The sequence below is a fragment of the Phocoena sinus genome, chromosome 7 (assembly GCF_008692025.1).
Source record: "Phocoena sinus isolate mPhoSin1 chromosome 7, mPhoSin1.pri, whole genome shotgun sequence".
NCBI classification, from domain to species: Eukaryota; Metazoa; Chordata; class Mammalia; order Artiodactyla; family Phocoenidae; genus Phocoena; species Phocoena sinus.
The window spans coordinates 335,402-360,770 of record NC_045769.1 but is presented as its reverse complement, the minus strand read 5'-3'; the positions used below and the strand labels follow the sequence as shown (position 1 = coordinate 360,770).

At 48.2% G+C, this 25,369-nt stretch overlaps 2 protein-coding genes across 22 annotated transcripts in view; both read left to right on the top strand.

Annotated features, from left to right (window-relative positions):
* The window catches only part of SEPTIN2 (septin 2), a 34,011-nt gene extending 19,726 nt beyond the window's left edge, over positions 1–14,285 (top strand). For 5 of the 11 annotated variants that reach the window (XM_032637050.1, XM_032637047.1, XM_032637056.1 and 2 more), the window contains 8 exons: positions 52–186; positions 358–475; positions 2,518–2,619; positions 3,021–3,166; positions 4,537–4,620; positions 5,485–5,542; positions 9,718–9,820; positions 12,272–14,285. In XM_032637050.1, the coding sequence (XP_032492941.1) occupies positions 52–186; positions 358–475; positions 2,518–2,619; positions 3,021–3,166; positions 4,537–4,620; positions 5,485–5,542; positions 9,718–9,819 (745 nt within the window). In that variant the 3' untranslated portion in view covers position 9,820; positions 12,272–14,285. Of the gene's footprint in view, positions 1–51; positions 476–2,517; positions 2,620–3,020; positions 3,167–4,536; positions 4,621–5,484; positions 5,543–9,717 lie in introns of all 11 variants that reach the window. The other 6 variants (XR_004350674.1, XM_032637052.1, XM_032637049.1 and 3 more) reach the window with 6 other exon arrangements.
* A 1,945-nt stretch (positions 14,286–16,230) lies between these two features.
* The window catches only part of FARP2 (FERM, ARH/RhoGEF and pleckstrin domain protein 2), a 92,794-nt gene continuing 83,655 nt past the window's right edge, over positions 16,231–25,369 (top strand). For 7 of the 11 annotated variants that reach the window (XM_032638625.1, XM_032638624.1, XM_032638623.1 and 4 more), the window contains exon 1: positions 16,231–16,337. The gene's annotated coding sequence lies outside the window, so the exon portion shown is untranslated. Of the gene's footprint in view, positions 16,338–16,999; positions 17,342–21,384; positions 21,461–21,623; positions 21,709–24,095; positions 24,202–25,369 lie in introns of those variants that run through there. The other 4 variants (XM_032638619.1, XM_032638620.1, XM_032638621.1 and 1 more) reach the window with 4 other exon arrangements.

Sequence of the window (25,369 nt, the reverse complement as noted above, 5' to 3'; positions counted from 1 at the left end):
GGACAGCTGCCTCTTGTATCCCGTGATTAGTCGTGTTTGTGTTTCTCTCAGCTTTAAGACAATCATCTCCTACATCGATGAGCAGTTTGAACGGTACCTGCATGATGAGAGCGGTCTGAACAGACGGCACATCATCGATAACAGGGTGCACTGTTGCTTTTACTTTATTTCCCCCTTCGGACACGGGTAAGTAAGCATTTACCATGGAAACCTGGTGTGTAGATTAAGATTTCGTGTTTACTATGTGGGTTTCCAACTTTCCTCCAAACTGCATATTTTATTATAAGAATTGGGGTAATTTTGAGAGAAAAAAGTTCAGTGTGATCTCCTTATTCTTCCCTTAAACATGACTTTTAGACTTAAGCCCTTGGATGTTGCGTTTATGAAGGCGATACACAACAAGGTGAACATTGTGCCTGTCATCGCGAAAGCCGACACGCTCACGCTGAAGGAGCGGGAGCGCCTGAAGAAGAGGGTGCGTGCTGGGCTCCCCGGGCCGGGGCGGGGGGTTCGGACAGTCCCTGCCTGGCTGGCACAGAGCGGGCCTTGCTGATGTCCATGCTGTCAGCGTCGGTGCGCCTCTGTCATCTCACAACTGTGTAAGTCAGACGAATTCTTAGAAAGGGACTGAGGTGCGTTTATGTTTTTGAAGGAGGGCTGCGTTTCCCTCAAAACAGGTTTGTAGCCGTTTGCAGCCCCCAAAGCAGAGTGTGAGCTTTTGCTCCTCTGCGGCCCTGGAGCAGCTCTGGATGTGCTCCCGGCGTGTTTAGGGTCCCTCCTGAGAGACGGGAAACGGCACCTCGTTGCAGTTTGCGTCCGCCTGGTTGCTGGTGCGAGTTTCTGTCACGGTGCTTGAAGCCCGTTGCCGTGTTCTCTGGGGTTTTAGAGCTTGCTGCTCTTCACTGCATTTTTATTGACTCACAGATACTCGTGTATTTTTAGGCATTGACTGTCGCGCTGCAGATTGCTTCACCTAGTTGGACTTTTGTGTTACCTCATGTCTCTCCTGATGTCTTCTGCTGTAAGCGGAGCTTTAAACTAATACGGACTTGTGTTTGTCAGCCCTTTCCTTTATTGTCTCACGTGTCTGCCAGTGTTTTAGGAAGTATTCAGGCCCTTGGAAGAGTTCCTGAAAGCTTAGGCGTTTCTATGCTTGACAATAAGTGTCTTGGCAATTTACACTTAAGGGAACTTCACCTTTTATAGGATGTTACATTAAATTTCGGACAGGTAGGAGGGGCAGCTGTCAGGGTTAGGAAGCTTTATACCCATCTCTGATCCTGTGTCCAAAATTCTTCGGGCTCGATTTCAAAGGCTGAAAGGAATTGAAATCGTGGGCCTTGGCAGTCCCTCTCCTTATCCGGTTTCTTCCTTGTACCTGTGGGTGTGCTCCTCCTTCACAGTCTAAGAACATTTGCCCATCTCCCTGTCTCTCAGAATGGCCCCGTAGCTCTGCAGTCGCCCACAGTGAGGAGGTGTGCCTATTTTTGATCCATCACTTTCTTGCTGCAGAGCGGGGAGCAGGCAGGGCAGGGTCACGCTCACCACTCAGCTTCTCCATCTCGTTGGGGAACAAGCAGTTAGGAACAGACTAGGGCCAGCTTGTGAGGGGGAGAGGGTGCGGGGAGGAGGGCCTTCTCTTAAACCCCAACTTAGTGCGGACAGGGGGTTCATCCAAGATCTTTGACCACGCAGGGCCCTTCAGGTCACATTAAGGAGGAGAAAACTGGGGAGCAGGTTTGAAGTAGGGGTGCTTCCTGCTTACTTGCTTGTGCTCTCCCTTCCCTGGGTGGTCCAGACTCTGGCGTGAGAGTAGAAGCAGAGCCCCAACCTCGTGTCTGATGGAGCACCGACACTGGGGGCTTGGGGCTGCTGCTTAGTGGACTGGCTGGTGGTGAGTGCCTGCTTACTTCAACTCCAGCCCAGTTTCCCTTTCCCTCTAGGCTACTCTACTACTTGGTTGATAGTTCAGACTGTGAGATTACACTGCTGACCACTTGTTTCCTGTTGAATAAAATCCAGACCCCTAGGTCCCTCACCTGGTGGCATTCAGGGAACCGTCCACCTCAGTTGTTTCTTTGTCCTGTCCAACTGGATGTCTTAACCTTCCAGCCATTCTAGATTTCTTGTAATTCCCAAGACACAACCCTTGCGTCCTCCCCTCCATGCCTTTGAGGAGATGTTCCCTCTGGGCGCATCTCCCTTCTCTACCTGCAGGACTCCTTCCGGAGGCTGGTTGTGGTGTGGTCTGCTTTTACCTGCTGTACCGGGACTGTCGTTAGTCTGCTGCTTTGTGCAGTGAAGGTGGTGATACGTTGTTGTTACTCTGGACAGAGGGTCCCTCAGTGCAAGCATGAATACTTTTTTAGCAGTTTGTAAAATCATTTGAAAATGATTTTAATCAATAGGACTATTGACATTTGGATAATTCCAACATACTTCTAATATGATGCATTAGACTTGACTGAAATAGTATGCAGTTTGCTACAGTTGCTCCTGGTTTGGTGTTTCTTTCAGATTCTGGATGAAATTGAAGAACATAACATCAAAATCTATCACTTACCTGATGCAGAGTCAGATGAAGATGAAGATTTTAAAGAGCAGACTAGACTTCTCAAGGTAGGCGCTTTGTCTCCAAGTACACAGTGTAACTAACTCCTTTTTCCCGTAGTCAGTGCATTTAAAATGGAAAGAGCTGGCAAAGCACACAGTCTTAGAAGGCTTGGCCTCTGAGGTTGCCAGGTAGATTTGGTCACAGTGGTAGTTCTGCTCTAAAGATATTCTGGCATAGCTGTTACCTGAGGCTTAGAAATCTTACTGCAGGTTTAGTTTGATTTCCTACAGTTTGTCCCACGTGGAAAAGAACCGCCACTTGCGAGTAAGATATGTGAACCGTCAGTTCTCCAAGTGAGCCTCGTGGCTGGCAGCAGCGTGCTCACCCTGTGCTGACGCTCCTGTGTCTGCAGTGAGAGCTGGGGTTCCCTGTGTGGAGCCAGTCTACCCCGTGTGTCTCCTTCTAGGCCAGTATCCCATTCTCTGTGGTTGGATCCAATCAGCTGATTGAAGCCAAAGGCAAGAAAGTCAGAGGCCGCCTCTACCCGTGGGGCGTCGTGGAGGTGGAGAACCCAGAGCACAACGACTTCCTGAAACTGAGGACGATGCTCATGTAAGACGCGCGTGCGTTCCCACCGGCTCGGAGAGCAGAGCTTTCGAGTGGGGGGTGTGCGTGGGGCCTGCGAGCCACGCCGGCTCCGTTGTGCTCCTGCAGCAGGGCTATCCCGGCTTGATGCAGAAGGCCCTCCGCTCTCTGGGACTGTAGCAGACTAGCCTCTTCCACCTGGGGCCTGTAGCTTAATACACTCTCCTTCCTAATCTCAAAGACCTTTTTGATGCTAAAAGTAGACTAGACCTCACCTGTGGTGTGGCTGCACCACGCACAGGACACCTCTTGCTCTGGTGAGGAAACGGACAGCTTGGCTGCTTGGGACCCTGAGAGCCTTCTCCAGCCACTGCTGAAGTGCAGCGTGCCCATCAGCCCTCAGGCTCTCACACGAGGTGGCCCTGGTTAGCCTTGAGGTTCTCCAGTTGGTTTTTAGCAGCTAGAACAGACCTGACTACAAAAACAGACTTTTTTTCCTCTAAAAATAAATTGTACATTTAGTAACAGACATGCATTGTTGTTGCCCTTGAATAAAGAGGCTAACAGAAAGAGTGTTGCTAAAATCTAACCCCTCTTTCATCAGAATTCTGAGATCAAAGAACGGCTGGTCCAGATAAATTTTGAAGAACTGAAAATTGCTCTACAGGCCACGTAGGTCTCACTTGGTTTAGGAATTTTTGGTGAATTAAAATCACTAAAAATACCATTAAAGTTGGCATTCAAGTTATGTCAGATGTAATTCAGTCACCATGTCAGGTGTGAAAGTGCACCCAAGCCCTCCAGGGACAGGCCCTTGGCTGTCATGATCCTGTCTCAGAGCTGAGTGGTTAAGTATCTGAAAAAGCTGGGCCGAAGCTATGAGTGTTTTCCAAGATGATTAGAAGATGCAAAGTGCTGTTTCTGTCTTATCCAGAAGATAAGTACTTTGATTTATGGTTTTCTCCACAGGGACACTAATAGGCTCTTTGTGACATACACGTTAAGCTTAAGGAGTCACAAATGTTTGAATTGTTTGTTTTTCGTAAGTTCTTTCAGAAAAGTGTGCTCTGTTTCAGACACTGTTTACCTAAACAATCTCCTAAAGCCTCTGTGCCTCTCCTTCTGTCCACTGTGGTGATCTCACGCAAGGGGTGGTGCTTGTGGCGGAGACCCTGTGGCCCAGCTGGGTGTGTCTGTGCGTTGTTTATTGTGGTAGCAAAGAGATGCGCCTCTAGATGTTTCCACAGCCTCATTCCCTTATCCCGAAATTCCAGCAACTCTGTGTACTGTTTACCAAGTAATCTGGGGTCTTAGTTCCTGGTGTGTCTTCTGTGTCCTTCATTGGGTGTTTTTTCCACGCAAATGGCATAGCCCTGGTGCATCCTTTTCTCTTTCAGCACTCACATGCAGGATCTCCAAGAGGTGACCCAGGACCTTCACTATGAAAACTTCCGATCCGAGAGACTCAAAAGAGGCGGCAGGTTGTTGCCCCAAGTCATGCTGTCCCCTCGGTCCATATTTGGTCACCTCGAGTCATGCTGTCCCCCTCTCCTCTGTGTGTCCAGCTCAGCCTTGACCACTAAGCATCACCATTTGGTTTCCTACTCAGAAGCGATTGGGAGATACTTGTTGCTAATTTAATCAAATCATGGGGTTGGAGTTTGTTTTTGTTTGGGGTGGGGTTTTTTTGTTGTGCCTGTTAAAAGGTATCTTTAACCGTTGCATATCAAGAACAGCTCTAGATGGAAAGGCCAAAGACTTGTGTTGGATCCTGTTTCAACACAAGGTCCTTCGTACATACGTATGAGGTACACTTTAGAGTCTGCTTTATGGTGTTACTGATTTGGGGACCAGATGCGAAGAAGGGACTTAGAGGCAGCGAGAACATCCCAGTCTGAGGAATACAGCCAGGTTGTGGTACCAAGGGAGTGGGCCCACGTGGAGCCGCGTCTTCAAGGGCTCAGAGGGCCTCCTGCGCTGGCTTCTCCACTTGGACACTCACATCCTGTTCCTTTTTTAAGTACGACTGTTGTAGTGTTTGTTCATAACTTATCTTAGAAGAGTATTCTTCAGATAATACCTACTGTTTTGGGGGTAAAGTCGAAAGTGCCACCCCCCAGCTTAGAGTAAGAAAGAGGTCTTGAATTTTCCATTTCGTATTCCATTTTTTCATCGTTTTCTTTTCTTATTCATGTCGTTAATCAGAAAAATGATAAATTTATGCAATTTTCAATAGATATATTTCTCAGAAATATAAAGTGAAATATTACTTTGAGCATCTTTTGTCAGAAATGACCAACTATATTTGTCGTAATGTTATAATTGTAGTTTCTTTCACCTCTTAGAAAAGTGGAAAATGAGGACATGAATAAAGACCAGATCTTGCTGGAAAAGGAAGCTGAAGTAAGTAGAAAAGTACTTTTTCTGTTTTTGAGTCTACTGTTTAGTGTATACCTAAAAATATTATTTGTAGTTCATATAGTTTTTATTCTTGTGTTTTTTTGAAAAGGAACATATTATATATAACTAATCTGTTTTATATATATATCTGCACGTGATAATATGTATATATATACATAAGTGTATATATTGGTTTACATATATTATCTCATTTAATACCCAACAGCAATTTAGTGGGAAAAGTTGGAAATAGTGAGAATTCAGTAACATGACTGGTTTTTGTAAGATGTTTAAAAATCAGTTTTCCCATATATAGACAATGAAAATATAATGAAAGAAGCTCATTCAGCATCATTAATAAAAACGAAAGAAATACCTAGTAGGGCTTATATAGGGGAAGAAACTAGAAAAAGCTCTACTGAAAACTGCTTTCAAAATTTGAATAGACACAAAGCTTTGTAGGTAGGATGCTCAGTGTGAGGATCACAGCTGTCTCTAACTCAATTCCCACAGAGTTGTGTGTTTGCTGAGTTCTTCGTTTTAGCGAGAACTTGAAGTAATTCCATTTGTCTTGAAGGCTAAGCATTGGGAAACACAGGAAGCTCTATAAAAAGCAGACTAACAAAAAGAGGCTTGCTTTACTGGTTACGGAAACATCAAACGGTGGTCGTCCAGAGTTTGGTACAGGCGGGTTAGGCTGATTAAATGCAGGTCAGGGCTTCCCTGGTGGCGCAGTGGTTGAGAATCTGCCTGCCAGCACAGGGAACATGGGTTTGAGCCCTGGTCTGGGAAGATCCCACATGCTGCGGAGCAACTAAACCCGTGCACCACAACTACCGAGCCTGTGCTCCAGAGCTCGCGAGCCACAACTACTGAAGCCCATGCGCCTAGAGCCCGTGCTCTGCAACAAGAGAAGCCACCACAGTGAGAAGCCCGAGCACCACAACGAAGACCCCCCTGTGCAGCCAAATACAAAGAAAATAAATAAATTTTAAAAAATTAATAATAAGTAAATGCAGGTCTGGGAATAGATCAGAAGTATGGAAATGTGCTCTGAGGTAAAGGTGGTGCTGAGACCTGTTAAAGTGGTGGAATTAAGGCATGTTGAGTAAATAATAAGAAAACAGGCCAGCCTTTTGGAAACAAAAATAAAACACTTATTTGGCCAAATTAATTCACTGTGGATCAAATATTTAAATGTTAAAAACATAATCACAAAAGTTACCTGAAGAAAATTGAGGTAAATCTTTTACAACACTTGCCTAGAGGCCTTTCTAAACGGAGAGAAACCATAGTGATAAAAAGTGATGGGGTGAGACCTTCAAGATGGCAGAGGAGTAAGACGTGGAGATCACCTTCCTCCCCACAAATACATCAGAAATTCATCTACATGTGGAAGAACAACTCCTACAGAACACCTACTGAACGCTGTCAGAAGACCTCAGACTTCCCAAAAGCCGTGAGGCTGACAGGGTCTCGGTGCTCTGGCCGGGTGTCAGGCCTGTGCCTCTGAGGTGGGAGAGTCGAGTTCAGGATGTTGGTCCACCAGAAACCTCCCGGCTCCACGTGATATCAGACAGCAAAAGCTCTCCCAGAGATCTCCATCTCAACACTAAGACCCAGCTCCACTCAACGACCAGCAAGCTGCAGTGCTGGGATGCCCCATGCCAAACAACTAGCAAGACAGGAACACAACCCCACCCATTAGCAGAGAAGCTGCCTAAAATCACAATAAATCCACAGACACCCCAAAACACACCACTGGACGCGGTCCTGCCCACCAGAAAGAAAAGATCCAGCCTCATCCACCAGAACACAGGCACTAGTCCCCTCTACCAGGAAGCCTACACAACCCACTGAACCAGCCTTACCCGCTGGGGGCAGACACCAAAAACAACAGGAACTGCGAACCTGCAGCCTGCGAAACGGAGACCCCAAACACAGTAAGTTAAGGAAAATGAGAAGACAGAGAAACACAGCATATGAAGGAGCAAGGTAAAAACCCACCAGACCTAACAAATGAAAAGGAAATAGGCAGTCTATCTGAAAAAGAATTCAGAATAATGATAGTAAAGATGATCCAAAATCTTGGAAGTAGAATGGAGAAAATACAAGAAACGTTTAATGAGGGCCTAGAAGAACTAAACAGCAAACAAACAATGACAAACAACACAAGAAATGAAATTAAAAATTCTCTACAAGGAATCAGTAGCAGAATAACTGAGGCAGAAGAATAGATAAGTGACTTGGAAGAGAAAATAGTGAAAATAACTACTGCAGAGTAAAGAAAAAAAAAAATGAGAAGAATTGAGGACAGTCTCAGAGACCTCTGGGACATTAAACGTACCAACATTCGAATTATACGGGTCCCAGAAGAAGAGGAGAAAAAGAAAGGGACTGAGAAAATATTTGAAGAGATATTGAAAAACTTCCCTAATATGGGAAAGGAAATAGTCAAGTCCAGGAAGCACAGAGAGTCCCATACAGGATAAATCCAAGGAGAAACATGCTAAGACACATATTAGTCAAACTATCAAAAATCAAATGCAAAGAAAAAAATATTAAAAGCAGCAAGGGAAAAACAACAAATAACATACAAGGGAATCCCCATAAGGTTAACAGCAGATCATTCAGCAGAAACTCTGCAAGCCAGAAGGGAGTGACAAGACATGTTGAAAGTGATGAAAGGGAAAAACCTACAACCAAGATTACCCAGCAAGGATCTCATTCAGATTCGACAGAAAAATTAAACCCTTTACTGACAAGCAAAAGCTAAGAGAGTTCACCATCAAACCAGCTTTACAACAAATGCTAAAAAACAACAACAACAACAAAATGCCAAAGGAACTTCTCTAGGCAGGAAACACAAGAGAAGGAAAAGACGTACAATAACAAACCCAAAACAATTAAGAAAATGGTAATAGGAACAGACATATCGATAATTACCTTAAATGTCAATGGATGAAATGCTCCTACCAGAAGACATAGACTGGCTGAATGGATACAAAAACAAGATCCGTATATATGCTGTGTACAAGAGACCCACTTCAGACCTAGGGACACATACAGACTGAAAGTGAAGGGGTGGAAAAAGATACTCCATGCAAATGGAAATCAAAAGAAATCTGGAGTAGTAATTCTCATCTATTTACAATAGCCAGGACATGGAAGCAACCTAAGTGTCCATCGACAGATGAATGGATAAAGAAGATGTGGCACATACATACAATGGAATATTACTCAGCCATAAAAAAAACGAAATGGAGTTATTTGTAGTGAGGTGGACGGACCTAGAGTCTGTCATACAGAGTGAAGTCAGAAAGAGAAAAACAAATACCATATGCCAACACATATATATGGAATCTAAAAAAAAAAAATGGTTATGAAGAACCTAGGGGCAGGACAGGAATAAAGACACAGACCTACTAGAGAATGGACTTGAGAACATGGGGAGGGGGAAAGGTAAGCTGGGACAAAGTGTAGGAGTGGCATGTACATATATGCCTTAACAAATGTAAAACCGATAGCTAGTGGGAAGCAGACGCGTAGCGCAGAGAGATCAGCTTGGTGCTTTGTTGTAACACCTAGAGGGGTGGGATAGGGAGGGTGTGAGGGAGATGCAAGAGGGTGGGGATATGGGGATATATGTATATGCATAGCTGATTCACTTTGTTGTAAAGCAGAAACTAACATAACATTGTAAAGCAATTACACTCCAATAAAGATGTTTAAAAAAGAAATAGCAAGAAAAAATAAAATAGAATAAATGAAACAAATTTTAAAAAAAAGTGATGGGGATGCAGGAGGGTGAAGATTCACCATTTGAATCACCCAAAGTAGCTGGGCCCGTCACTCCCCTTTAGTGCACATTCCCCACTGGGTAGTGGCAACTCCTTCCTACCTTTTTAGATCAAAAACTGTCTCATGTTGTCTTTCTTATTTCTTCTGTTTCTTGATAATTTTTATTTTTTATTTGAATTGCCTATTATCGTTTGCTCAGTTTTCTGTTGAGCCATTGGTCCTTTTACTGGTTTGTAAGAGTTTTTTGTATGTTAACTCATGGTCATGTTTTGGGAGAGCACAGATGTTGAAGTACTAGCAATCACAGGACCCCCGTAAAGCCTGCTTGGGGACAGTAGAGCCCGAGAACCAATGATGTGTCCATCTCGTGTCCGCAGCTCCGCCGTATGCAGGAGATGATTGCCCGGATGCAGGCGCAGATGCAGCTGCAGATGCAGGGTGGGGATGGCGACAGCACGGTCCACGGGCACCACGTGTGAGGTAACGACCAGGCCTGGAGAGCAGGCGCGTGTCCACCCAAAAGGATAGAGGTTGCCCCTCAAAACGGAAGCTGCTCCACGCTTCCTGTTCCGTAAAGGGTTCTCGTGTTTTCTAAGCTTATAAGTGTGAGTAACAATTGTAATGGAAAAACTATTTCCCCTTCCTATGTAGGGAAGAACACTGTTCTTCCCTGCTGTGTGCTCCTTTCCTGTATGTCTCCTTCCACGCAGAGTGCCCTCACTCCTGGTGACCAAATGTGTGGAGGTTCCCCTGCGCTGAGCAGCGCTCCACAACACCAGCTGGGGGTCCTGCAGTCTCAGTTCTGACACCATCTACCTGGAGATGCTGTCAGACCCCACAGGTCGAGGGCTCAGTCCCACAATTTAGATGCCAGTCCAAAATCCAGGTTGTCACCAGTGCTTCTGACTGACCGCCTAGAGATCAGAGATGCCCACCCCACCGTGGGTTCAGTAATTTGCTAGAGCGGCTCACAGAACTCAGAGAAACGTTTTGCTTACTAGGTCACATTTATTAAAGGATGTAACAAAGAACAGATGTGAATAGCCACATGCAGAAACCCACAGGGCGAGTGAGGTCCGAGAGAGTCCCTAGTGCAGGAGCCTCTGTCCCTGAGGAGTTTGGGTGTATCACCTTCCCGGTTTGGATGGATTCACCAACCCAGAAGCTCTCCAGACCCTTGCTTTGGGGATTTTAAAGGAGGCTTCCTCGAATAGGTATGCTCAGTCATTAACTCCATTTCCTGCTTCTCTCCCCTTTCTGGAGGGTGGGGGACAGGGCTGGAAATGACAAGCTTCTCATCATGGCTTGGTCTTTCTGGTGACCAACCCACAGAGTTCCCTTATTAGCACAAAATCAGGGAAGGTACATGGGTTTCAGGAGCCCTGTGTCAGGAACAGAGGTCAAGGACCAAGTATCAGGACAAGAGGTGCACCTGGTGCTCTGACCACTTAGCAAATGAAAGGGTTTTAGGGGCTGTGTGCCAGGGCTGGGGGCAGAGACCAGGATCTATTTTTATTGTCTCACAGCAGTAGAAGAAAACTGTATATTAAAGTAGCTTTTATTGGTCGTACAGTTTGAAATTTATTAAAGCTGAAAACATCTCTTCAAAGTGTTACTGGAACAGCTTAGGCCAACTAAAAGTAGAGATGGGGTCAAGGGAGGGAGAAGTATGCCAGGCAGGCAAGTGTGACCTTGCTGCTCCTCACCACAGCTCTGCTCCAGCCGCTGGGGATCAGTGGCTCGTGTGGCTGTGTGGCCGGGTGTATGCTGGCCTCCCTGCTTGAAGGGAGACTAGGAAAAGGCAAATGTCCGCTCCCCTGTACCCTGTGGACAGGGGGACACTCAGAGCTGTCCAGTGGCTGCTTCCATACCTCCAAGAGGAAGGAGGGAGAGGTGAAGTCACATGAAGACCAGAGAATGAAGAGTTACATGGGTGGGGGCGGAGGCAAGCCTGCTCCGTGGAAGAGCGGAGTGGGGCCAGTCGGAGTTCGAGCTGGCACAGAGCTGGGATATGGACCTGATTGTAGGGCATGTGAGCGTCGATGCAGTCCCTCAGGAGGCGATGGGACGGCCTGAGTGACTGCAGGCTGAGCTGACACATTGCAGGACCAATGAGATGGGAGGTAAGGGGCCCGGAGGTCGGGCACCTGTCAGAAGTCTTCCACAACACGGACAGGTGATGAAGGACATGGGGCGGGGCGGGCAGGCTGGGGGCATTGGTCACCAAAACAAAGCCCCTGCCCCTTTGCGGCTTATTGGGAAAGGTTTTAGTTGTGAAATACATGCACAGAAAGACACAGATACACATGTACAGTGTAACCAGTTGCTTTTAAAGGGAGCATCCAGAGAACCCCACCTGGGTCAGAGTTGGTTGCTTTTCTTTTGTCATCACGTTGAAACCTTAGGAAGGTCCTGAGGGCACGTGCTGAGTTCGCACTTGCCCAGTGAGGACATGGACGCTGTGCAAGGGTTTAAAATTACCTGCCTGTGGTCACGTCACTTGTCAACTGATGGACCTCCTGGCCGCACAGGGCAGTCCTGCCTGGGCAGGTTTGCTGCCTGATGGGAAATGATGGCAGAGAAACGGACTCCTGAGGGGTGGGGCTCATTTGAGGCAGGAGGGAGCAATAGATGTTAGCTCACTCTCTGATCTTGCTGCTTCTCTTTTTAAAACTTTATGGAATTACGAGAATTCTACTCTTGATACATAAAATTAATCTGCATTTCTGTATACTTTTCAGTTTTGCAGTACTCCTGATTTCCAAGAGCTTCATAAGTGACGTTTTGATCTTAGTCAACTGTGGTCCTCAGAACCCACCTTCTGCTCAGTTTGTGCCGTTTGTTGTTACACAGGAAAATAATGCTACCAGTGGTCCAAGCAGCAGGCATTGCATCACTCCCATTTAAATGTGTTGTGTTTTGTTTTTCCAGAAAACACTTTGCAAGATAACATTCTGACAAGTAACACAGCTGCGTGTTTTCAAGACTGTTGGAGGGGTGCCTATCCACATTTTACAGTACCTGTGCCTGAGAATTTAATTTTTTAAAAACTTTTGATGTTGTTTTGTATGAAGTACTTTAACATTTATATTTCATTATGTTATACTTTACATTTTGTGAGGTTAACTTTCCATTTCCATTTTTTGTCCACCTTAACTGACCACTAATGTTAGAATTGATTCCCAGGGACCAGTCAGCATGTATAGTTAATAGTTGAATTTGATTTGGCTGGCCTAGCCGACTAATCATGATTTATTTCTAGAACATTCAGATTTCCCAGAATGTTCCTGAGTAGCAGAGACATGGACCTAGTGACACAGAAAGATGAGAGCTGCCCTGGTACAAGGCCATTTCTCACCAAGTCATGGCACCTGGTTAGCTGTCTTGCTTTGTTTGAGCACAACACCTAAAACCAGTTCTGCTGCTATAACTCAGTACTGTTGGTCCATCTGCACAGTTATCTGTTTACCAAATGAAACAGAATTACCCAGTGAGATACACGTTTATACTTAAATAGCTTTTTTAAAAACAGGCTTTTAGGGGTGAATTTTTTAACAAGTCTTTGGATTCTTAGGTCTATGCAGAGAACTCGCCACAAGCCACTTTCTGTAGAGTTTGCCGTGAAAAATCAAAGTATACATGAGCTGCAGTTCTCATGTTGCAACTAAGATTCTTACCTACACAATGAGACTCAATGAACTATTTTTATTCAACTAAATTAAAAAATAACTTTTTAAGGAAAATTAACAGTTGGTCTGTGCAGAAACCAGCCTTTTTGTATTTTTATACTGCACTTTAATGTGTTTTCTCTAACTGCAGGTATAAGAGACGTGCCTCAGCAGCGAAAATAAAGGTCCTCGGGTGGGTGGCCCCGAGGCCTCAGCCCCGTGGGGCCCAAAATGCCTGCCAGGTTTTCCTGATTTGGCGTCCCTTTAACTGATGCTTTCCTGAATGGTTTTCAGGCAAATAGCAGTAATCTTTTTGTGTGTGCAGGCTGTCTAGTCCTTTTTCAGCCACTGTCATTTCCTTCCATGTATCGTGTGAGAATGAAGGCTATTTCAGGTCTGCACTGTGGGCTAGCTGACGGGTGCCGCCAGTTGAAGCCGCATCTGGTTGGTTTCCTGTGCCCTGTGGCCTTGGCCCTTCCCTGTCCTTGTAGCTGATCTCCCTGTCGTGCACTCAAAGGGGCGCTCGATGCTCTTGGGGTTGGCTTTTATCCAGCATTGCTGCTGACGTGGGGAAATTGGTCTCCAAAAAGTGACAGATGAAAGAAGATCTGGAGGGAGCAGGTGCTGGTTCAGTTTTCTCATTTTGCTAGAACAAGAGGGGTTAAAATGGAGAAAATGCTTATTACTCCAAGGACGAGGAGGGGGTTTTGTATTCAACAGACAGGAAAGAAAATGAGATGGTTGAAATATATTAGTTACAAAGGTGTACTACAGAAAATCACTGGGTGTTCTCCTGACTTTGCCCTTTCACTGTTGGGTAATTGCAAATGGTCAAGAGCTATAGGTTTAGGCACATTGTACAAAGTTTTTACCAAGAAAAAGTGTTCCATGACCTTAGGGCCCCTCCATGCAAGGCTAGTTATTTGGGTTATTATGTCATTTATTAACTATGCTAGTAAAAGCTGTTTTTAAAAAGGGGTGGGATGTGGCAGCACTTGAAAAGTAGTAGGTGTAAGCTCTATATAGTAAAACTACTACTTAGTGCTAGCTGCCACCTAATGGTTATGGGGGTGTGGGTGGACCTACACTGTAAGACTTTTAAATTCCCTTTTGTTTTGCTGCCCGAATCTAAATACTTTTGCTAATAGATAATTGCCCTTTTACTAAGATATAAGCTTTACCTATAAAAATGTATTTTGAAAACTTATTTTACACAGCAATTTTGTATCCATTGAAACTAACCTTTTACCAATAAAGCACTATTGTTTAGATATTAAGTGAGTAGTTCTCATTATTGGCTCTTAACGAGGTAAAGGTGTAAGGTTTTCTGGGAAAGATTCAGAGAAAGCCCTGCGTTTTCTGTGTATAAAAATCCGGAGGGGGCTTCCCTGGTGGCACAGTAAAGAATCCGCCTGCCAGTGCGGGGGACACAGGTTCGAACCCTGGTCCAGGAAGATCCCACGTGCCACAGAGCAACTAATCCCGTGCGCCACAACTCCTGAGCCTGTACTCTAGAGCCCACAAGCCACAACTACTGAAGCCCACGTGTCCTAGAGCCCGTGCTCCGCAACGAGAAGCCACCGCAATGAGAAGCCCGCGGCACCGCAAGGAAGAGTAGCCCCCACTCACCGCAACTAGAGAAAGCCTGCGCACAGCAACGAAGACCCAATGCAGCCAAAAATAAGTAAATAAATTTTTTTAAAATTCAGGAGGAATTATTTGCACCAACATCTGTACCCAACAACTCTGTATTGGTGATCCCAGCCCAAAAGAGCAAGCCATAAAGATTGGAAAGGAAATAGTTACAGGGGAATCTGATCATCTACTTAAAGTGAGTGATAAAAATGACCACTAGTGAGAGTTCAGTGATGTCTGCCCACTAAATAGAAAATGTGGGGAAGGATCTCATTCACTGTAGTAACAACTACTAACTTATGAGAAGAAATATTGAAAACCTGGACTGTAAGCCTGATCTGGGTGGCTGGCCGGCCCTCTGCCCACTCCACTGACCACCCCAGGGCCCCTTTACTTCTTTCTCAGTGTCTGCCTAGAGCCCTGTCTCTGGTTCCTTCTTTCCAGGTCCCTCCCTCCCCCAGGTCCTGCACCTCTGCCTCAGGCCCTCCAGCATACACCCCGCAGCCTCTGACCAGGCTTCCCCCCTGCGGGGTCCCCACTGGCGCTGCTCACCTGTCGGGGTTCCATGCCGAGGGGTGTGTGCCACCCTGGGAGCAGCGAGAACAGCGCCTGGGTTCTGATATCGGGGCTGCCGGTGGTGTCGCTGGGGGCCAGTTAGAGGAAAAGCTCGGAGGGAGCGACTGGGGACAGGAGTGCCCTTCTGAGTCTCGAATCCGAAGCTGCCCCGCGGGGAGCAGCTGTTCCTGCTTCCTTTGGGAAACGTAAGGGGTCGGGGTCTTGATCCGGTGGCCAGAAACCTAGGAGTACCCTCCTAGATGGGTCCCGGTCCATCCTCGGTTTACTCCCTAGACAGACGCGTGGGGGCTCGCGGGCGCGCTCCTGGCCTGCCCCGGGAGGCGCGGGGACTGCGGCGGGGGCCAGGACCAGGGCAAATTGAACCGGGTCTTGAAGGATGCGTAGAAGTTCACTGAACCTCTTCGAAGAAGGGGCGTGTGCTGCTGCTAGTCGCGGGCCTGGGGGCTCCAGACGTGGTGTCACGTTTCCATTTCCGGGTGGGGGCCACGAGGCTAGAGGAGGACCGTGAAGCCTGGAAGGGCCTCGGGCCTCGCCAGCACGGCCCGTTTCCTCCTCAGCACATCCTCACGGGGCTATCGGCGCCCGTAGGCCACGACACCAGTAGCCCCCAGGAGGATCGCAATTGGTGGGTGGAGCAGGTAACGGAAAGGCTGGCAGCCAGGGACGGGGGTGGTGGGAGCCAGCAGACGGCCGCGCCGGCACCGCGCCCCGCCCTCCGAGCCGGACCTTGCTCTCAGAGCCGACGCCCCGCCCGCCCAGAGCCGGCGCTCCGCCCCTCCCCGAGCCGGAACCGCGCCCCGCCCAAGACCCCGCGCCGCCCTGCCAGCCGAATAGCTGCTGAATTGCATTGGACTCCGCGCTTGCCCTCTCGCCCTGCCTCCTCCGGTCCATTCACCAATCAGAATTCTGTGCCGCCCTTCTAGGCCGCGGCCGCGGAGGCCCCGCCCCAGAGTCCGCAGGCCAATCGGCGGCGCGTCCGCGGGGGCGGGGGCGGAGCCCTGGGCGGGGGGTGGGGACTGGGCGCGCGGCGCGGGGGCGGCCTACGGGCGGTCGCAAGCGGGCGGAGCAGACGAGGGATTTGAAGGGCGCTGCAGGCGACAGCGCGGGCTTGGCGGCTGGTGAGCGCGCGGGGCAGTGGGGCCCCGGTCAGGCAGGGGCCGGGCTGCGCCTCGGGGGTGGGCGGCGGAGGCCGTGGGCCGAAGCCCAGGGCAGGGCGGGCGCCTCCGGACGGCGGGAGGCCAGAGGAGTCCACACCCGGGCTCAGAAGGCCTTACTTAGGGCGGCAGGCCCCGTGCGGGGAGGGCCGTGTGTGAGGAACCTGCCCGCTGGAGGCCCGGGGTGGGCGGGAGGGTCCCGCGCGGAGGCCCCGGCAGAGCCACAGGTGGAAGCTCGCGCCGCCTGAGACCACGCCCTTTTTGGCCTTTCCTTAGATTGTATCTTAACGCCGGGAATCGGTATTAGGTGTTAATGTTTTTGTTTTGGTTTTTGGTTTTTTTGCGGTACGCGGGCCTCTCACTGTTGCGGCCTCTCCCGTTGCGAAGCACAGGCTCCGGATGCGCAGGCTCAGCGGCCATGGCTGACGGGTCCAGCCGCTCCGCGGCATGGGGGATCCTCCCGGACCGGGGCACGAACCCCTGGCTCCTGCATCGGCAGGCGGACTCTCAACCATTGCGCCACCAGGGAAGCTCAGGTGTTAATGTTTTTACTCCATGAAGTGTAGAACGGCTCCTCAGACAGTGGGGAGACTTCTAAAGGCAGACGGTGAAAGCTGGGGCTGGAATATGCCCCCGTTTCCGTTTACTATGGTGGCTGCAGCCTCTGGTGGCCTTTCGTGTGCTGGTCAGCAATTGCCGTGAAAAACAAATTCACACAAGGTGCATTGAAGGAAGTAATGTCAGTCCACAGTGAAAGGATGGGAAGATTTACATCTCAGGGTGGCTCTTCTCTGTACCTTTGCTCACGTCTGTGAGGGCGCTTCCGGCGGAGGACTGCGGAGGTGCTTGATGGGTGTCAGGAGCGTTGGACCAGCGGGCTGCTTGTGTGTGGACAGTGTGCAGTTTTCTCCTGCCACAGAGATGGGAGAGGACATTTGAGGTCAGCAGGCATGGAGTGACCTTTGCTGGTAGGCCACATCTAATGTTCATTGTCTGTATTTGCTGTTTTTTGAAAGTTTTTTATGAGTTCCTGTACACTACAGACGTAGCTCTTTGGGAAGGGTTGTGAAGCGCTTCACGCGCGTTATTTTATTTGGTTCTCTCAAAATCTGCAGAGGAGACGTGCCCAGGCCCCGTCTGGAAGCAGAGGAGCGGGGTGACCGGTTTAGGGTCACACCCTGGCCCTGCTTCCCTGGTGCTCCTGCTTTGTTGCAGTTCTCCGTGAGCAGTTCACACTGAGCTGTTTGGACCAGACGCTGACAGGAGCTGCAGGAGTTTGCTGGCTCATTTACATGCATGGGCATCCTTTCCCAAAAGGGAAGTTTATATGATACATTCATCTGTCTCTGCCTCAGGTTTCCTATCAGTAAATGAGGTTACAGCTTACCTGTCTCATAGACTTGTTGTGAGGATTAAACATCAGTGGAAACGCTGTTAGCTAGATGCCTGGGACACAGTAAGTGCTTGACAAGTGTTAGCCGCTATATTCCCAGGTGGAAGAATGATCTGAGTAGACAGTAGAGAGAGAAGTACGCAGTATTTAAGCAGAATTATCCTGCTTGGAGGGAAGGATATGCACTGGATTGACAAAGCAAAGGCGGATGCGTGGGTAATTCCATGCAAGCTCTTTTAAATCCCCTGGGCCCCAAGGAATTCTACTCCTTTCCAAACACTCCTGCCTCTAGTCACACCAGCACCTCCTCTATCCTGAGACGGTAACAGGTGTTTGTTGCTGCTGCTTTTGCCCTTTCAGGTTTGTTCCTGTTTTTTCTTCACCCGCTTTCGTATAAGCCTGCCACCTCCTCATTTGCTCAGTGGGTCGTGAGCTTCCTGCACACGGCTTGGCGTTAGGTGCAGGGAAACCCCCCTGTAAAGCTGGATGTTGCGCCGAGGTCACTCTGGTGGTGCTCTCTGAGATCCCGTGTGTAGAGCATGATTGCACGGTAGCATATGTGTCAATTCCAGGTTTTACCTTGGCAACAGGGTGCCAAAAAGGTGAGGGGGGTCCACAAAGCTTAATATGATAGAGGCCGGTGTTTGGTGGGTTTCTGGTGATTCTGTAAATTCGTCTAATCTTTTTGGAGAGCAGCTAGCCGTATGTGATAAAGATTTTGATTTTGGAATCCCAGTTTGTTTTTGAAAACAAACTTTGATACATAAACACTGCATGTCAGAGGGGTAGAGTACTCCTCAGCCAGCAGACATGCTCTGGCAATCTCCTTCCTATCCTTCCTTCCCAGCAAAATTTGAACCATTTTGATCCATGGAAATATGTTCAAAAACACGTCTTAACCAAAAAGGCGAAGTAGTTTGTACACAGCAATTATACGGATGTAAAAATGTGCGAGGACGTGGGCAAGGATCAGAAGGGAAGGTGGAGTGATGTAAGTAGTTTTATTTTAGGGTCACAGGACTGTTTTCTTGCTAAGCTGGTGTTCTGGTTTATAGTCATTTTAAAATTCAAAAGCAGAAAGGCCCTCTGACGTTGTCGGGTGCAGTGACGAATCTTTCTTCATCCCCTCTCTCCCAGCTGCAGCACAGAAGGAGGTATGAGATTCCACCCAGACCTCTTAGGTGGGCCCTCGGGACCCCCACAGCCCGGCCCACCGTGGGCATCCTAAGGGCCCCTGCCACTCTCAGCCTTGCCCAGCAGCCCCTGCCTGTGCACAGGCTGCTCTTGTCTAGCTGGTCTCCTGTCGCCCCGCAGGGCCCAGCTCCTGCTTCATCCCGGAGAGCCGTCCTGGCCAGGCTAGCTGCGCTGCCTTCCTCGGTGTTACCTCGTGCCTCCTGCCTTCCACTGCTGCGGCAGGCAGTGGTCAGGGCCACGTCCACAGTGGTCTCCCCTTCTAGATCATTGTGTACTTGCTACGTGGGGTCCCTTAAACCGGAGATGGGACAGCACGTGTGCAATGGGGGTTGTGAGGACCAGATGCGCAGACACCCGCTTTTTGCTGAGGTCTCCCTCCCTCTCCACCTACCAGATTCCTGGAAGCTCCCTTACTTCACTTCCACACGGCTCTTACCGCCCTTTAACAGACTGTCTTCTTTGTCTTCTCCCACTGTCATGGGAGGGATTTCCTCCCTCTTAAAGGCTCCCGTATCTTTAAGGACTTAGATTTGCTTGATACCGAGGCAAGGTGCTCAATCAGTGTTTGAACTAATCAAATTTCATCTGGGGCAAGGGCAGATGCCAACTTTTATGGGGCCTGAGACTTATCCAATTTGGGGGAGGATACCTCTTTAAGAAAATACAGTGTTACAAATAAAAATCAATTTGAAAATTAATCTTCAGATATTTATTTAGAATGAGAAAAAGTTAATAAGATACAGATTTGAAAAAGCTGACCATTGATACAGGCATCACTAAATCCAGAAAGATAGCATATTTGTTAATTATCTGACACACTTCTGTAATACTTTTCATTTGGCTATGTACTTTTTAGTTGTCTCTTCATATGACAGAGAATAGAAAGAATTCAGTGATTCCTCTAGCATGGCTGATCAGAAATCTTATTATTGATTGTTAGGATGTATAAAACATGGTTTCACACTTGCTGTTTCTAGCACAGCTATGTCTCGGAAAAGCAGGAGCTCTGATAAATTCTGTTTTGCACAATTCCATTCAAAAACGTTAAAAAATCAATGGTGTATTTATAGTTATACTGCTACATTATAAATTTTTTTTTCTGACAGGCGAGAAGTGTAGTTTTGACTACTGAGTACTGAGCTGTGCTTGCATTTTGACAAGTCTGGTGATGATTTTCCCACAAATGTGCGTCTGGCTCCCCGAGTTTCAAACCTTGCTCCTTTCCCAGGGCCCACACGCTTCCAGCACCAGGTGCCATCGGGTCTGTTCATGTTGCTGCAGGGCCTGGGCCCTGCACCTTTGTTCCATAACCCTCCAGCACGCAAGCACGGGACTGGCAGTGGTGTTCCGGGAACCATAGCTGCATTGTGAGGCTGGTGGTCACCTCAGTGTGAACACCTGAAACGTCTCCGCTTCAGCCCAAACTAAGGGTGTCCCTGGCTCCTTGTGCTGGTAGCTGGGTCCTCTCCTGAGCTGCCTGACGTGGAGGGAAGGAGGGACAGAAACAGACGTGGGGTGGAAGGGGCAGCAGTGTTAGTCGATTGCAATTTGAATATGTTTTCGAATTTCCCAGAAGGCTGTGATCATGGCCGCACTTCACTGAGGGCCTTTCTTAGGACCTTGGCAGGCCGGTGCCAGGTAGGGGCCCAGAAACGAGGCAGAATGGCTTTAGAGTCACACTGCCGGCATAGGGGCAGCCTGTGGTCCGTTGCTTGGTGCCACACAACACCGTGGAGGCACGCGGGTGAGGGTGCACGGCGCCTCCTCCTGCGTGCGGCTGGCAGGGATGTGTCTGGAAGCAGGAAGCAGCGCTGGCTGTTTTACAGCCGTTTAAGTGACTGGGCGTGATTCACTTTACCTCCTGCGTCGTTCAGACCCCAGTTGCCTTGGTAATAGTTAACACAAGCTGAGTGTGGGGGGAACAAGTCTCAGTGTCGGAACAAGAAATCAATTTCTTAAATTGATCTAAAGAGAGTGTTTTAAAATGTTAGTTTTTATTCTAACTGCACTATTTGAGAAGGAAGAACAAGCGCAACACCTAGAGGAGATGTGGGTGCTTACCCCGGCTCTCTCTTTGAAGGCAGCGGGCTCGGCTGTAGGTGACCCCTGCCGTCGTCTGCCCGGGAGCCATCTGATTTCAGAAGTAGCGCACGTTCATCACGGTAGGCAATTCAAGAGATACAGGCGCCAGGAAAGAAAGAAATAAAAATCAGCCCTCTTCCCTCTCTCAAAGATGACCTCTGCAAACATGCTTTAAATGCATGGATGCCAAGTTCCGTTTGTGGGAAGAAGGAATGAGCCTCCTCCACCCTGTCTCTCCCGCTGACTGTGGCCACAAAGCTGGACAGCTGCGGGAGCAGCCCTGAGGACCCTGGCAAGGAAGTGGCGGCGGGCAGACAAAGGCCAGGGTCTGAAGTGCCTGCCGCAGGAGCACTGAGCTTCCTGTTCTCCCTCCAGCACCCCCGGCCCCCAGCGTCTTCAGGGTGTCCGAAACCCGGAGGTGGGCTCCAGGGGCAGATAGGGAGGGCTGCAGGGGGAGCCACCCAGTTTGGGCTCTAGAGGGAGTGAGAGAAAGCCACCATTTCTTCTCCTCTCTCTCCCTGTTCTCCAGCCAGGCCTGAGACACCTAAAACTCCAAGGGCTTTTTACTCTCTTTCCCGCAGCCTGGTCCCAGCAAGGGTGCAGTCCCAGGACGTGCACGGCAGAGCAGGGGAACAAGCCACAGTCCTCTGGCTGGAAGACTGAGAAGTAAGCCAGGGAGCTATGGGGTCGGGGGGGGGGGAGCTCAGGAGGTGACCCCTCACAGTTGCCGGTGAACTTGTGGGCTCGACACCGAGCTGTACACGCATGGGGCCGACCCTGTGCCACTTGCCAGAGGCTGTGGGAACTCAACTAAGGGGTCGACCACAGCCCGGGAGCCAGGCTGTCAGCTGGGTGATGGTGCACAGGGAGGATGGAGCCTCTGAAGGTGGAGCTGATGCTGAGACCACGGCTGCGGCCTGAACCCGGCAAGGCCGTGCTGCTGAAAGAGAAGTGCCATATTCCCTGTGGGATTTAAACAAGGCCAGAGGCTCATAACACAGTGTTTAAAATGTCCAGGTATAATCCAAAATTACCTGGCCTACACAGAACCAGGGAAATACCAGCTCACAAGAGAAAAGACAGGCTACAGCTGAGATGATGCAGACATTGGAATTACCTGACAAAGACCTTGCGGTGGGCAGAATTTTGGCCCCCATGGCCGTCACCCCCTGGTGTTACTTCTGGGAACAGGTTATGTTACGTGGCAAAAGCACATCGACAAGGTTCCCTATGCGACATGACTGAACACTGTAGACTCAGGAAGCAGAGCCCAGCGCTGCCCTCCCAGCGCCAGCGCCTCCCCCTCCCCCTGCCCCTGCCCCCAGAGGCAGTTCTTTCCTTTAGGTTTTGGTTTACCCTCCAGGGTGGTTGTTTGAAAAATGCATGTGTTTACCGTCTTCCTCTTTTAACCAGTAGTGCACCACGCGCCTTCTTTGTACCTTGCTTTTATTCACCTTTTCATCAAAGAAGCATGTAGCGATCTTTTCCACGTGTGACCAAAATTTCAGCAACTTCCACCGCTGTGGACAGTGGACAGTGGACTGCGCTTGTCTGGGGAGCCACAGGCTGATTTCCCAGCCGAGCGGGAGGCGACTTGAGGGCCAGATCTGGGCTGGGCTCATGTCCTGGCTTTGTCACTTCTGAATTATGTGTTCTGTGGCAGAGCTTCTTTTTCTTTTTAATAGACCTGCTTTTTAGAACAATTTTAAGTTCACAGCAAAATTGAGTGGAAGTTTCACAGATTTCTCATATGCCCCCGCCCCCAGACGTGCACAGTCTCCCCCCCGTCCCCCCCACCCCCCGAGTGGTACCTTTGTTACAAAGCCTTGGCAGACTTTTGAGCCGAATTTTTCCAACTTCAAGGTGGAAATTATATGTCACGAGTTGGTTTTTAAATTTTTTATTAAATGAGAATATATAGGAACCGAGTTTGTAGTAGGTAACACTAGATATCAGTGGTGGAAATTTGTATGTAGCCACCAGAAATATTTTTAGGAATGAAGACTGTGAATCATTTTGTTCACCTGGGAGGGAGAAGGGAACTGGAGTCCCTCGTAGGCACCTGCCTGTTGACACTGCTGATTCCCTCCAGATTTCTGGAGAGGGTCTCTGGCAGCAGCAGGGGAGTGAGCAGGGGCTAATGCCTGATGTTTAGAGCCTGCAGGACTGCGGGACGTGCTCTGTGTGTCTAGTTCAGTTTGCCTATTCTTGCCTTTTTAATGTTTATTTATAAGCACACAGAGCAAAACAAAGTAATTTCTGTTAGTTTATTAATTTATGTAAAGAAAATTCAGCACATACATTTTTCCCTTTGATTTTTTCCCATTGTCAGACTACAGGAAGCAATCAGGCTGTATGTAGCAAGACTGTTGAATGAGCAGCTTCACGCTCCTGCAAGGAGGGGTCCTTCTGCTGCTCGTTCTAAAATGACACCATGATTATTAACTAACATTCACAGCACAGCAGTTACATTCAGTTTTCCATTAAGTGTCTTCCTTTCTAAACTTTCTTAAACTTAACGCTGAGTAATTATCAAATGGGTGGTTTAATGCCACATTGTCGTTGTGTAATAGCAAACAGAGCTTTCTTTGGAATATCAGCAGGAGGGTGCCCCATGGGGTCACTTCCTATTAAGAGAACTTGTCTCCCTCAGATGAACCTCTGGGATCAGGCCGTCTCGTGGTCCGGAGTCTCAACCTAAGCTGTGTGGGTGTCTTACTTTGACCAGGTGCAAATAACTAGGATGTAAGCATGCTGCTCACAAGGTGTACAAACCTGCAAAGGCTTCCTCTCAAGAGCCATGTTTTAGAATTCCTTGAGCCAAGAAAATTGTTTTTTTCATCTGTCTAACATATCTTTTGTTCTTATGAGAGATGAAACAATGGTAAATTAAAAGTATGTTGGTTTAAATATATTTTTTATTATAAAATAAACACAGATACAGAAAAACTGCATTAATCAAATGTACAGATTAATGAATGAAGTGGACACTGTCCAGTGAAGCGATGGAACTGTGCCGGCCACACCCAGGACCCCTCCCCTGTGCCCTGCCCCTGGGACAGGCCCCTCCCACCAAGGGGACCACTGCCTTGACTGTTCTAGGAATAACCTCCTTGCCTGTTCTTGCAGTTTTCTCACCCGGATGTGCCCCTCAAGCAGGTTAGTCTTGCTTGGTTTGGTTTGTTTTCTTTTTTTTAAAGTAGGCGTTTAGACATGACTTTCTTATAATAAGTAAAAGAGAAAGAACCTGAAGAAATTTTTTTCCATCTAAAATTATTATGAAGAAATATAAATGAGAATTTTACAGTGGAATACACAACAGAAGTGACTCCTAAAAGTACATCTTGGTTGTATATATGTTTTCAGAATTGTAGCTTTACTTAAAAGGGAAAGGATCACTTTGGTGCCCAAAGTAAAACATCCCGTAGCTTGTTTCAGGAGAACCTCCTCTTGGTGGCGGGTGTTGGGCGAGTGCTATGAGCTGACCACGCTTTACTCTCACCTGTGTGCGCACCTGGGGCACCTGAGAGGTGGGCTTGACTTCCTTAACACCCCCTCTCTTCCGCAGTAACTACTCAAGTTTGTGAGACTGGCATGAAAACGCTCGCATTTATGGCTCTCAGAGCTTCATATACCTCACGCTGAGTATCAGTCAGTGGCAGGAAAACAGGGCTTTGCTGAAGTGTGGTTCCTGACTGCGGCATACACGGTGCCTGTTCTTTGATGCCTGCGATGTTAATTAAGTAAATACTTAGCAAATATTTACAGAATTAGTGACCGCTCCCGGGGGCATGCAGCCTGGAGAGAGAATTCTGAAGACGGTGGGTAACTGCCGACCTGAACCACACGTATGGCGCAGGGGATCTACGTGCCAGTCCGAGCACCCGGGGATCAGCCCGTTTGTGCATGGGCTGGGTTGGGAGCTGTATTTCGCAGAATGACCCGTCGCCTCATGCTACGCACATTTCACCTTTCCCGGGGGTTTAGCTTTCTCATTTTCTGTTTGCTTGTTTGATAAACCAGACATGCACGGAAATTCTCATGCAGATTGTTGGGAAGGTCTTCGCTGAGTAGGGTTTAAGTAGGAATTGCTTGCCAGTGGGTCACTGAGAAGCTTTTCCATCTTAATTGAAGAGATAATAAGTTCATGAGTTGGTTTATCTTGATAACAAAATAAGCTCGAAAAAGAGGAAAAGGCCACAGGACTCAGCAATTAAGTTGGCATGAAAGGGCACGGACTAGGAGTTTTGTGAGATTAATTCTCTAAAATATTTACTGCAAATTAGTAGAAGACTTTTTGAAGATGATTAAGCAAAATAAAATGATT